Here is a 12,733-nt window from a genome sequence, read left to right as displayed (position 1 = left end):
AGACACCCTGAAGGTGAGAAGTGGTCGACAGCAGGAAGGATCATCTGCTGAGGTGGAAGAGCACAGCGGGCTTTCCCAGCAAACTGGTTCCAGCGGTAAAATCAGGGCTGGTCCCTAGAGTTAGAACTAAACTAAAATCATCTGGACCTGATGGAACAGAACCAGTTTCAGGGGTAGATTAACACCATCTAGTCTTGGGTTTGTTGTATTTATGCTGAAGAAGAAAACGCTGTAATAGCATTTTACAACTTCAGATGAAGGTGCTTCATTTTTTATTGCCCTGTTTGGATTCAGGAGGTTTGCATCAGAAAGCAGGTCTAAATATCAAGAATCAGAAGTTCTAAACTAAAATTAAAAGAGAAAATATGTCACACTGGGTCAGTGTTCCTCTGCTAAAGCATGGCTGATCAGAGGGAGGCAGGGGGGGCACACTGGAAGACACTTTCTATGTGACGGCGTGACGGTGTTCTGAAGAACCAGCCCCCTCTGTTCCTGGACCGTTGGCTGGAAAAGCCCTAAAAGTCAGTGTTAGCGGCTGCTTGGTCTCTGCTTCCTCACCGCTCAAAGTTCTGCAGAGGCTGCAGCAGCGGCGAGAGGCATCACAGATCGTAGTTAAACTTGTATTCGTTAGCCAGGTAGATCCTGCGGAAGATGAGGGCGGCCAGAGCGAGGGTGAGGACGAGGATGAGGACCACGGAGCCTGCGTGGCTCTCGTTGTGGCGAGGAGGCGGGGCGAAGGCAGCCCTGCTGGCTGCTGGCTCTCTGCCGGCTCTGGGAGGCTGCCGGCTGTGCTGCTGAGCTCTGCGCTGTCTGGGGCTGAGTGGACGGGTGGGGCTGCGTTCATCGCGGGTCTGAGGCTCCTCTGCACCTGCCTGAGGAAGGAGACACAGTGAGAAACAGGTCATCAGCTTCACCTTTCATGGTCCACCAACAGGTCTGTACTGGCAGGGACTCAATCCCACTGCTACCAGTAGATCTAGATGGTTTCAATTCAATTCAATTCAGTTTATTTATATAGCGCCAAATTCACAACACATGTCATCTCAAGGCACTTTACAGTTCAACCAGATCATACAGTCAAATTGATACAAAGTTTTCTATCTAAGGAAAACCAGTTGATTGCATTGACTCATTGACTCAAATACAATCCCCCAAACTAAGCATGCTTGTAGCGACAGTGGAGAGGAAAAACTCCCTTTTAACAGGAAGAAACCTCCAGCAGAACCAGGCTCAGTGTGAGCGGCCATCTGCCGAGGCCGACTGGGGTTCAAGGAGACAGAAGCAGAGATACAAAAAGCAGCTGTAAAAGGCGGCCCCGTCCAGGAAACACACAGCCAGGCAGACGAGCTCCAAGGCAGCTCCCATGCCAGAGGACGAAGAGAGCACATCCACTCAGTCACGGTCAGAGAAACAGGACCACACTGGAAAACAGGCCGATCTCCAACATCTATTAACAAGGGTGTTGATAGAAGCAGCACAGCTGATGTTTTTTTCCAGGATGACGTCACAGCCAAACAGGAACAGACGAGGCAAAGCTACTCTGAGGAAAAGCAGAGAGAGCAGAAGGTTAGAGATTGAACTAACAGATTCTGCAGAATAGGAGAACAGAGAGAGAATGAAGCAGAATGATGAAATGGGGGTCCCTATGTCCTCCAGCAGTCTAAGCCTATAGCAGCATAACAATAGAGATAGCTCAGGATAACCTGAGCCACCCTAACTATAAGCTTTATCAAAAATGAAAGTTTTAAGCCTAGCCTTAAAAGTAGACAGGGTGTCTGCCTCACGGACTAAAACTGGTAGTTGGTTCCACAGGAGAGGAGCCTGATAACTAAAAGATCTGCCTCCCATTCTACTTTTAGAAATTCTAGGAACCACTAGTAAACCTGCAGATTGAGAGCGAAGTGCTCTGTTAGGAACATAAGGAACAATCAGATCTCTGATATAAGATGGAGCTTGGCCATTTAAGGCTTTATATGTGAGAAGGAGGATTTTAAATTCTATTCTGGATTTAACAGGAAGCCAATGAAGAGAAGCCAGGATAGGAGAGATATGATCTCTCTTTTTCATTTTCATCAGAACTCTGGCTGCAGCATTTTGGATCAGCTGAAGGCTTTTAACTACAGTTTGTGGACTTCCTGATAGTAAAGAATTACAATAGTCCAGCCTTGAAGTAACAAATGCATGGACTAGTTTCTCAGCATCACCCCTGGACAGGATATTTCTAATTTTTGCAATGTTCCTCAGATGAAAGAAGGAAATTCTAGAAACCTCTTTGATATGGGATTTAAATGACAGGTCCTGATCAAAAATAACACCAAGATTTTTTACTTTATTATCTGAAATCAGTTTAATCCCATCCAAATGAAGTGACTGGCTAATCAGTTTCTTTTTCAGAGACTCTGGTCCAGAGACTATAACTTCTGTTTTGTCTGCATTCAGAAGCAGAAAGTTAAGAGTCATCCAGGTTTTTGTCTTCAAGACATGCCTGTAATCTATGTAATGGGTTAGCTTCATCTGGATTTATAGACAGATATAGCTGGGTATCATCAGCATAACAGTGGAAATTAATCCCATGCTGTCTAATAATTCTACCAATTGGGAGCATGTATAAAGAAATTTCAGAAAGCACATATATGGAAATGCAGCTTCAGAGCTCCTTCGAGGCCCGGAGGAAAATTGGAGAGGAGTTAGAGACCTTTTAGTGCATCTGGTCGATTCTCAAAGCAAACTAGAAAGGCTTTAGACATGTTTCTCTCCCAGACAGAGCTGGTTTATCTTCTCTAACATAGATGGTGTTCATGGATCAGTACTTCTGTGTTCCTCTTGAATGTCTGCTTCTGTCTCCTTGAACCCCAGTCGGCCTCGGCAGATGGCCGCTCACACTGAGCCTGGTTCTGCTGGAGGTTTTCCTCTCCACTGTCACTACAAGCATGCTTAGTGTGAGGGATTGCTGAACTGGTTTTCCTTAGATAAAAAAACTTTAAATCAATCTGATTGGAGATTTTCATTGATTTGCAGAAATCATTTGAAGCAACTAAATCAGACTCTTGCCTGCATCTCTGCACAGAATGTTGGAACGTACCGAGGAGTTCCAGGGAAACTGAGGTTAAATTGTTGATCTTCCTCTAGCAGCAGCCTCGCCTTCATCACCCATCAATGTTTTATACCATTGACTCCCTAGAATGTTTATAAATCTAGATCTTCCTTTAAAAAGATTTCTGAAGCATAAAAAATAAATGCTTCAGAAATAGGATCTGCTCTCATCACCTCTTCTGTTCCCTCCTGCCTGAAACCTGCTCCTCCCTCTCTGCTGTGGCATCAGCCATCTTCTATGGAGCTGTCTGTTGGAGCAGTGGCTCATCTGTAGCTGAGAGGAAGCGTCTGGATCAGCTGATCAGGAAGAACAGCTCTGTGATTGGATGCCCTCTGGACTCAGTGCAGGAGGTGGAAAACAGACGGATCCTAACTAAATTAACATCTCTGATGGATAATGTCTCCCACCCCCATGCTGGTTCAGCTGGTGCTGAACTGGAGAGCTCCTTCAGTGACAGACTGCTGCACCCTAAATGCACCAGGGAGCGTTATCACAGACCCTTCCTCCCAGAAAACTCTAGAACAGGGGTGTTCAAGTCCAGTCCTGAAGAGCTACCATCCTGTAACTTTAAGATGCATCTCTTCTCTAACACACCTGAATCTAAAGCTTCAACCCCCTCATTTAGCTCAGCAGAAGCATGGTAACGAGCCACTCATTTGATTTAGGTGTGTTTAAAATGGTTGCATCAAAAGGTTGCAGGATAGTAGCTCTCAAGGACTGGACTTGAGCACCCCTGCTCAAGAACCACCACTGTTCCCAACAACCTCAATCAGTTGTTCCATTCATGCTGATTTTGCACGGTTTCTATCTTAGTTAAATAATAACCTGCTGCTGTCATTTTGCACATCTCTGATGTTGCTGCTATTTTCAAATATCCATTACTGTAAAAATGTCCATAGATGGATATTGGTTATTTATTCTCCAGGTGCGCAGTTTTAGATTGTTAAAACACTTTATAGTACAGTATTTTATTTGTTTATCTCTCTTCACTATTCTGTTATCTTTATACATTTTTATAGGGCCCACTTTTAGACTAGAATAGAATAGAATATTCTATAATCTTTTTGCTGCTGTAAACATCAGAATTTCCCCATTGTGGGACAATAAAGGGATTTTCTATTCTATTCTATTCTATTCTATTCTATTCTATTCTATTCTATTCTATTCTTCTCCCCATCAGGGTCATCTTAATGTCTCCTGCTCTGACAGGTCAGTGACTCCTCCCTCAACTGAGCTTCTTGGATTAGAATATTTTTTTTTTTCTGGTCACTGGAAGTAATACTTAAATATTAATCATCACACCAAGAGCAAAACCTTCTAAGCCTTATTTCTTGTAATCTTCATGATCATGGCCTTCAGATAATGAAAAGGCAAAGTCCAGTGTCTTGGAAAATGAGAATGTTACATAACTCCAACTTCAAGAAGAATACTGTAATGTCCAGTGTTACATAAAGACCTTATTCTGGCCTCAGGGCGAAGACTGCAGATGGGACAGATGTCCAGAAGGAAACACCCGTCACACAGAGGGAAAGCCTTCACGCTGAAGCAGCTGTATCCAAGCATATTCATGGAAAGTTGAGTGGAAGGAAACATTTTTGCCAAAAAAACAAAACTGTATTCTTGAGAGACCTGACAAGTCAAAGACCCCTGGGAGTCTGAGGGAGTTTCTCTAATAAAGCAAACAGATCAATTCTTCACATGGTCACATGATCAGGGCTGCAAGTAACCATTATTCTGCAAATTGATTAATCTGTTGATTATATTTTCAATTAATTGATTAATAATCGGATAGCCAAAGGTTCCTTAAATAATTTTTTTTATTAAATTAAACCAGGTGAAACTAAAGATTTTCCACTAGAGGATTTCTGGATAGAGCAGATTGACTGAAGAAATTCGCTTTTTTGTCTTAAATGCAAAATGTTTATATATATATATTTTTTTTTTTTTTTGATATAATTCCTGCTCTAAGTGCTCTGTCAGCTAAAGGCATGTGTTATGCTACGTTCAGACTGCACACAATAGAGGCAGCAGAAGCAGCTGGTGTTTCTTTTAATGTTAATGTGTTAAATCTTCCACCAACACTAAAAGCAGAAAGAAGCTTTGATCCCATCGATCAACCAAACAAAGCAGAAATAGAGCCTTCCTGTGTAATCCAAAATGGCTGCCTGAAACCCACCTGTCCAGCTTGGTGCCGCTCATCAGCTTGTAGCTCTGCAGAAGAGGAGGCCTCTGCCGGGGTGACTGCTGGAGCTTCATCTCCACTGGTACCAGCCTGTGCTACTGGAGCGGACTCAGCCTGCATGGAGACAGCAGACAGATTTATCAAAGCTTTCTATCCAAGGAAAACCAGTTGATTGCATTGACTTATTAACTCTTCAGCAATCCCTCACACTAAGCATGCTTGTAGCGACAGTGGAGAGGAAAAACTCCCTTTTAACAGGAAGAAACCTCCAGCAGAACCAGGCTCAGTGTGAGCGGCCATCTGCCGAGGCCGACTGGGGTTCAAGGAGACAGAAGCAGACATAGAAAAAGAAGCATAGATACAAAAAGCAACTGTCAACCAGCTCCACAGGCGGCCCCGTTCAGGAAACACACAGGCAGGCAGACGAGCTCCGAGCCAGCTCCCATGTCAGAGGATGAAGAGAGCACATCCAGTTAGTCACAGTCAGAGAAACAGGACTACACTGGAAAACAGGCCGATCTCCAACATCTATAAACAAAGGTGTTGATGGCAGCAGCACAGCTGATATTTCTCTCCAGGATGGAGTCACAGCCAAACAGGAACAGACCAGATGAAGCTACTATGAGAAAAAGCAGAGAGAGCAGAACGTTAGAGATTGAACTAACAGATTCTGCAGAGTGGGAGAATAGAGATAGAATGAAGCAGAATGATGAAATAGGGGTCCCTATGTCCTCCAGCAGTCTAAGCCTATAGCAACATAACTATAGAGATAGCTCAGGATAACCTGAGCCACTCTAACTATTAGCTTTATCAAAAAGGAAAGTTTTAAGCCTAGCCTTAAAAGTAGACAGGGTGTCTGCCTCACGGACTAAAACTGGTAGTTGGTTCCACAGGAGAGGAGCCTGATAACTAAAAGATCTGCCTCCCATTCTATTTCAGTTACAGACGGATTAAAAAGAGCTGACATTTTCCAGGAAAGCCTGGATGAGCTGTGAAGGAAGGCACCTCCATGCCGTCGTCTTTACCTTGAAATTGATTTGCTGAGCCAGTTCTTTGGCCTGGCGATCTTCTGCACTAGGGTTACTGTTGGAGGTCAGAGGCAGGAGGGCAGAACGCATCGAACAGCCACAGGCTTCACAGCAGAAGTCCTGAGACCTGGAAGGAGCAAAGCAAAGCAGGTCTTTGGTCTCACAGCTCCACTAGTGTTTTTTTCTGTCTCATTCTGTCAAAGTTAAAACATCTGATGATCATGTCTGTGGAGAAGCCATGTTAGCGTTGACTTTATTCACTATGAAGAACTTGTCATTTTATTTAAATATTCATATTCCAGACCTTCAACTGGCTTTTTTGTTCTGTATAACATTTGAACTGAACAAAATATCAGCTTTTCAGTCTTATAAATTGAGAAAAAGGAACACCTGGAGTTAGAGTAAAATCTGTCTAATGAATTTATTAAATGTGCCAATAAATCAACGAGCTGATCCCGATCGAGTCTGCTAACAGAGGAGGGAACTGCACTGCAAAAACGTTCTGAAAGTCAGTAAACATTTCTTAAATTAAGTAGGTTTATTTATATTTCTCAGGCAGGCGTCACAAAGTGCTGTACAATATGAGGCATAGAATACAAAGCAGCACCATATAAAATACATGTAGACAAAATAAAAACAATCATAAAAAAAATATGCTGGTGAAGATTCTCAGTCATCCTAATCATGGTCGTTCCAATAAAGTTAATTACAATATACTGGACTTTTTTTTCTAAGTTTAAAGATGTTTTGCTTTCCATCCAGGAAGATTTTTCAATAGAACTGAAAAAGTTTCCTGGATGGGCCTATAGTGTCTGATGATAACACTATAGGCTGACATCTGTGTAGCATGGATCTATACAGTAAAGAGCATTAACTGCTCATCCTTATATCTGTGGAGGAACTTAAACACAGCCTTACTTTTTGGCCAGAGTCTTTCTCTCCTCTGGGGTATAATCTAGAGATCCGATCGCTCCTTCACCTTTGGTAGGCATGAAACCAATGATGGCAATCAGTGCAGTTCGAACTTGGAGACAAAAAACACCACGAGCAAAAGAGAAAGAAGAGAGGAGAGAAAGGTTTTATGTAGGTTATATAGCATCATAGGGTTAAACAACCTTATAATCATTCAGTAGGTTTAAAACTGAACGTTCATCATTCAGCTGCATTTATTATCTAAACCATGAAGGGATCATCTCCATCAGACTCTAAAGAACATAAACATCAAATTACATCAAGGACAATAAAATAAAAAGAGCTGGTCAATATCCGACTGTCAAAAACTATTATATGATTACAGATTTTCTAAGTGAATAATCACAAAGTTATGGATTCAAAGAACTGTCTATAAGACATCTTGTTCCTCAGTTCTGTTGCTAAGATACTAACGATGAACCTCGTTAGGCTGACCGTCTGAAAGCACCGATTATACTCCTATAGGTAAAGCCTGGAGCTTCTATCATCATGATTACAGCTCATTTAACCTGACAGTGGAAGAAGTCAGACCACCCAACCGGTTAAAAACCACTACCATATATATCACTTCTCTGATCCTACTGTGAGTCTTCTTATTTTCTAAATAGAAATAATCATACTAAAAATCTGCAGTGATGAAATTAGTTAGACTTTCTCTCCTGTGTTGTTTAAAGGTAATTATGAAATAATTTATAGAGCATATGAAATAACTTTGCTTTTTCTGTGTCAGTAATAAATTTAACAAATATTACAAATATTCTATATCTTGGGTATAATTCATAGTTGAAAGCTCCAACTCATTCAATTCAATTCTATTCAGTTTATTTCTATAGCACCAATTCACAACCTGTCATCTCAAGTCACTTTCCAGTTCACCAGATCATCCAGTCACATCGATTCAAAGTTTGATTGCATCAACTCATTGACTCTTCAGCAATCCCTCACACTAAGCATGCTTGTAGTGACAGTGGAGAGGAAAAACTCCCTTTGAACAGGAAGAAACCTCCAGCAGAACCAGGCTCAGTGTGAGCGGCCATCTGCTGAGGCCCACTGGGGTTCAAGGAGACAGAAGCAGACATAGAAAAAGCAGCTGTAAAAAAGCGGCCCCGTCCAGGAAACACACAGCCAGGCAGACGAGCTCCGAGCCAGCTCCCATGTCAGAGGATGAAGAGAGCACATCCAGTTAGTCACAGTCAGAGAAACAGGACTACACTGAAAAACAGGCCGATCTCCAACATCTAGAAACAAAGGTGTTGATGGCAGCAGCACAGCTGATATTTCTCTCCAGGATGGAGTCAGTGGACATCTACAACTTATTACACTGTTCATGTTGTGAACAAGTGTGTAGAGTTTCAGATCTCTGGGTCCTAATGTTTGTGAAACTGTGACCTTTCTTTTATACAAAATGTTCATTCATCACATCTGATCCAAATTAGAACTGAAACTACCAAACTGGATTATTTAATTTTATGACTAAACCCCCCAAAAACCATTACTTTACTGAGCTTTAAACAGATGTTCTCTGAACGATTTTCTCTCCATTAAACATTTTCTGGGCGTATCTAGTCATTTCCTTTCACTCCTGAGTGAAGTGAATACTGAGGAAGGAATTTATTCTTGATTTTGGGAGCAAACAGATTGGTGAATAAGCCCATGTAAGGTAGATAAGATCATCTAAAGTGGTGGAGATATTTCAGAAGACACACAAAAAAATTTTCTTTTCTGCTGATATTTTTACTTCTCCATAAAAAAAAAAGGTTGATTGTTACGGATATTACTGGATATTGCTTTTCTGTGGAGCGCTGGGGACAAAATGAGCCGGTTTATACCAGGATAGAACATGTTTTGTAACGCCAAAAAAAGAAGTGAAAATTTCAAGTTGTCATGTTATGACAGAGTGTCTGTATTTGTGGAATGTAGTTGGCTCACAATTGAGCTGATGGTGGATTTCTTTATGATGCGTTCCCACAGCATGTGATGAAGGCGGGGATTTCCGCAAGTTAGTTCAGGCGCAGTGTTTACTTCCTGGACCGCATCATCAAATGGGAGGAGCTTCAGCTGCGTGAAGCTGAAACCGCACAATGTGAAAAAAACTCAACAAATAGACTGAATTGTTATTGCTGCTTTAGTGCAGGTTAGGGCATTTAAAATGAAAATGTAAAATAATAAAGATTACATGTGCTCTAGTTGTTTTAGAGATATTAAAAGTTTTTTTTTTTTTTTAGGCCACCCTGACGTCATCGCCAACATAAGTTCCAGTCAATCCTTCCCAGAGCGTCCTGGCAGAACACCCAGCTAGAAGATATTTCCTGTTCCTAACAAACATAAACAGGGATAAAGCATCAAGATCAGCAATAGTTCACTTGGATTTATTAATTAAACTAAAGGCTAAAACCTTTTCATTGAAATAAATGTAAATTAAATGTATTTAAATATTATTTCCGCAGTAAGATGATTGCTGATCTTGCGTAGCCTTTTCAATCTTAGCAGCTGTGACGGCAGAAGGCACCTCGTTGTTTCATTCAGGCAGGGAGTAATTATTCTAGAGCATCGTACTGTTTACTATTATTTGAGTAACATTTCTGGCTGCTCCATCTATTGTCAGTAACTTCACTTAATGAAAACAAGCTTGTTCTAAACACACATCCACCATTAAGAGTCACTTTTTCTTCTTTTTTGTACTCAATATTTATCGGTAAAATGTATTTTCCATCTGCTGAGTCTGCCGTATCATTTTAAGGTAGAGTGAAAATATAGTACTCTATCATTTAACCTGTTCTAAATGCTGTGATTACCCATTTCGTACGTTTTATAACTCAGAAATGTATGTTATAAGTAAAGTTTTATTGAGTAATTACATAATGTAATATGATTATTCTTATCATATACTTTAAAACTGAAAATTGTCATATCACTTAAAATTTTGTTCAATTTAAAATGTTTGTAAAATATTAAATTGTTATGATCATAGGTAGCCAGTACTTTAGAAGCCTTTTTACCAAATACTTTAATGCTACTCTTACTTGAGTACATTTTTTGTGTACTCTACCAACCTCTGCCTCTTTATAATGTTTGTCAATAAACTGCAGAGATTAAAAGTGTTTCGTCAGCAGCCGTGTCTGAAGCCGTGGCCTCAGCGAACATCATGCTGCATTCAGAGCCATGATCCAGTCTTTTCTCTCTTACAATCAAAGATTTTTGATCTTGGAATTTTCTTCATTATTTCCATAACTTCCCTGAGAGACGCTAACTCACTAAAGCTCAGTTACCTTCTAGGCAAATATGCAGAATAGTACCTCCAGTCAAGTAATGTTGTCATTGTATATATTAGCTTCATTTACTGACAAACTGAGCAAAAACAAAGAGTAAAACACAAGAATAACAGATATATAGCTCATGTATGCTGCTGCACTTTAAAAAATGGAAATGTTATGAGAGCTGGACAAACCGAAAATTCATTTCTATACAAAATGACAATGAACGTTGTCTACACTGTAGGTCTAAGTCTATATTAGGACAATGTCATAACCTGGCTCTGCCCCTTTAATAAAATTAATCATTACTTTTTTCTTGTTCTTTAGTGAAAACGAACCAAAACATGAATTTAAAAGCTAAACATGCACTAACATTGATGCCCATGTACCGGTACACACCTCTTAGCTCTATAAGGACGCATCACATGCAGAGCTAAATGTTTGACATCCAAACCAGCTTTAAAAAACCTCCAGCTCTGAGGAGGTCAAGCCTGAAGTTAATCATCTAAACATGCAGAAAATGCTCTCATCTTTCTGCAGTTATTAGGGGTGAGTATCAGCATGGTGGTTTCAACATTATTATGTATCGCGGTACTTGGATCACGATACAATATTATCACGATATTGCAATGTCACTATATATTGCAATATTATTTTCCATCAAAATTAAATGTATAGATAAAAAAAACAGTGCTGTGTATGTTCATCAGAAAATATTGATGATCTAGCTGTTTTGGTATCCATGTTGTTTGGGGTCTGACTTAGTCCATGTCTTCCACTGTGAGTGCCTCCACTATAGATATGATGCAGCTCCGCAAAGCAAAAGGGCTCCACAGTGTCATCTGACAGAGTGGCGGTGCAGAGGTAGCCCACTTCCCCTCAGTTTTAGGTAAAAATATTTAGTTAAAAAAAAAAAAAAATAATCGATACCAGGAACTGAAAGATTGATATTATATGAGGCAGACAAAAATCACGATATATCGCCAAAACGATTTTTTTTCTCACAACCTTAGTAGTTATTAGCAGATTATTAAATAGAGAAAGGAACCAGAAGGCTGGATCAGACATGGCTCTGGATCATACTTACTGCTCCATGAAGGCTGCCAGGTCTCTGGGTGGTGTCCTGAGATGCTCAAACAAATCTTCTTCCCGACTTCAAATCTCCCATTTGGCTGCAAGGAAGAACAAAAGAAACGAGCTGGAGGCAAACTGCTGCTAGCCACACAAAAAAACACGTCATCTTATATATGTCTAACGCCTGACAGCAAAGGACCATTTCTGGCATAAAAATGATAAAAAGCACTAATAATGTCTGTGAAATACAGAAAACAATAAGAGAGAGGAGAACAGTAGGAGAAATGATCCAGAGTGGGCAGCAGATCCAGCAGGTGTGTTAATAGATGGAGGGCTGGCTGAACTTTCTCCTGTCTTTACAGATCTAATCTGATCAACTTGACAAAAACAAGGCTTTTCTGTGTCTTACTGTTAGCAAGATGATGCTGGGAGGCTTCATGGGGTACTCTGGGGGCAGAACTATCCTGCCATGGTACACCCCACCGTCAAAGTCTGAATCTGGAGGCCCGCGAACAGAGAAGTGCCATTCGAAGAGGTTGTCCTGTAAGCAGAGGGAAATGAAAATAAGCATCGATTTGAATGTGAAGCTGAGAAGGTGAGGCAGCACTGAACCCTAACAGAAAGACTGGTTTTACTCTGCAAACTAAAGAAAAAAGTTATTTTGTTTTCAAAACTCTGTTTCCATGTATGGTTTATACAACTATTCCTCATTTGTGCAAATTAGTTATGTTTTTCACTAAAAATGCCATCAGCACACCTATAATATTAACTGTGTCTCAGCCCCCCCTTCAGTGTCCACCATATTGGATCAGTCCATTTGCTGCACATGTTCAGAAAGGTCCAAACAGACAGCAGCAAACCATTTGAAAACAAACCATGCAAAGAGCAGTGCTGCCACCTTAGTGCTGTTGGAGCTATATTAACGACTTGTCAGGCCCCTCTAGCACTTTGATTTTAAAAAAAGTGCTAATTTATAAATAATACAATTTAATATAACATTCTGTATCGTAGAATGGGTCTGTTTTATGTGTTGTCTTCTCAATTCAGAGGGCCCCATGCCAGTCTTGGCCTGGGGCCCCAAATTTCCTAGATCCGCCCCTGATTAGGCTAACTATACTATAATTTAGGG

General features: G+C 40.7%; 1 protein-coding gene across 1 annotated transcript in view; it reads right to left on the bottom strand.

Annotated features, from left to right (window-relative positions):
- Window positions 1-265: 265 nt before the first annotated feature.
- The window catches only part of ube2j1 (ubiquitin-conjugating enzyme E2, J1), a 30,420-nt gene continuing 17,952 nt past the window's right edge, over window positions 266-12,733 (bottom strand). Inside the window, exons 3-8 of the mRNA XM_038270531.1 lie at window positions 12,014-12,145; window positions 11,618-11,702; window positions 7,223-7,328; window positions 6,302-6,431; window positions 5,271-5,390; window positions 266-872 (exon numbers count right to left, since the gene is read on the bottom strand). Coding sequence (XP_038126459.1) covers window positions 600-872; window positions 5,271-5,390; window positions 6,302-6,431; window positions 7,223-7,328; window positions 11,618-11,702; window positions 12,014-12,145 — 846 coding nt within the window. The 3' untranslated portion in view covers window positions 266-599. The remainder of the gene's footprint in view (window positions 873-5,270; window positions 5,391-6,301; window positions 6,432-7,222; window positions 7,329-11,617; window positions 11,703-12,013; window positions 12,146-12,733) is intronic.

This window comes from Cyprinodon tularosa, unplaced genomic scaffold (genome assembly GCF_016077235.1).
Source record: "Cyprinodon tularosa strain WSP-4 unplaced genomic scaffold, ASM1607723v1 ctg764, whole genome shotgun sequence".
NCBI classification, from domain to species: domain Eukaryota; kingdom Metazoa; phylum Chordata; class Actinopteri; order Cyprinodontiformes; family Cyprinodontidae; genus Cyprinodon; species Cyprinodon tularosa.
The sequence above is the reverse complement of the archived record's forward strand: the minus strand, read 5'-3'. Positions and strand labels throughout refer to the sequence as shown.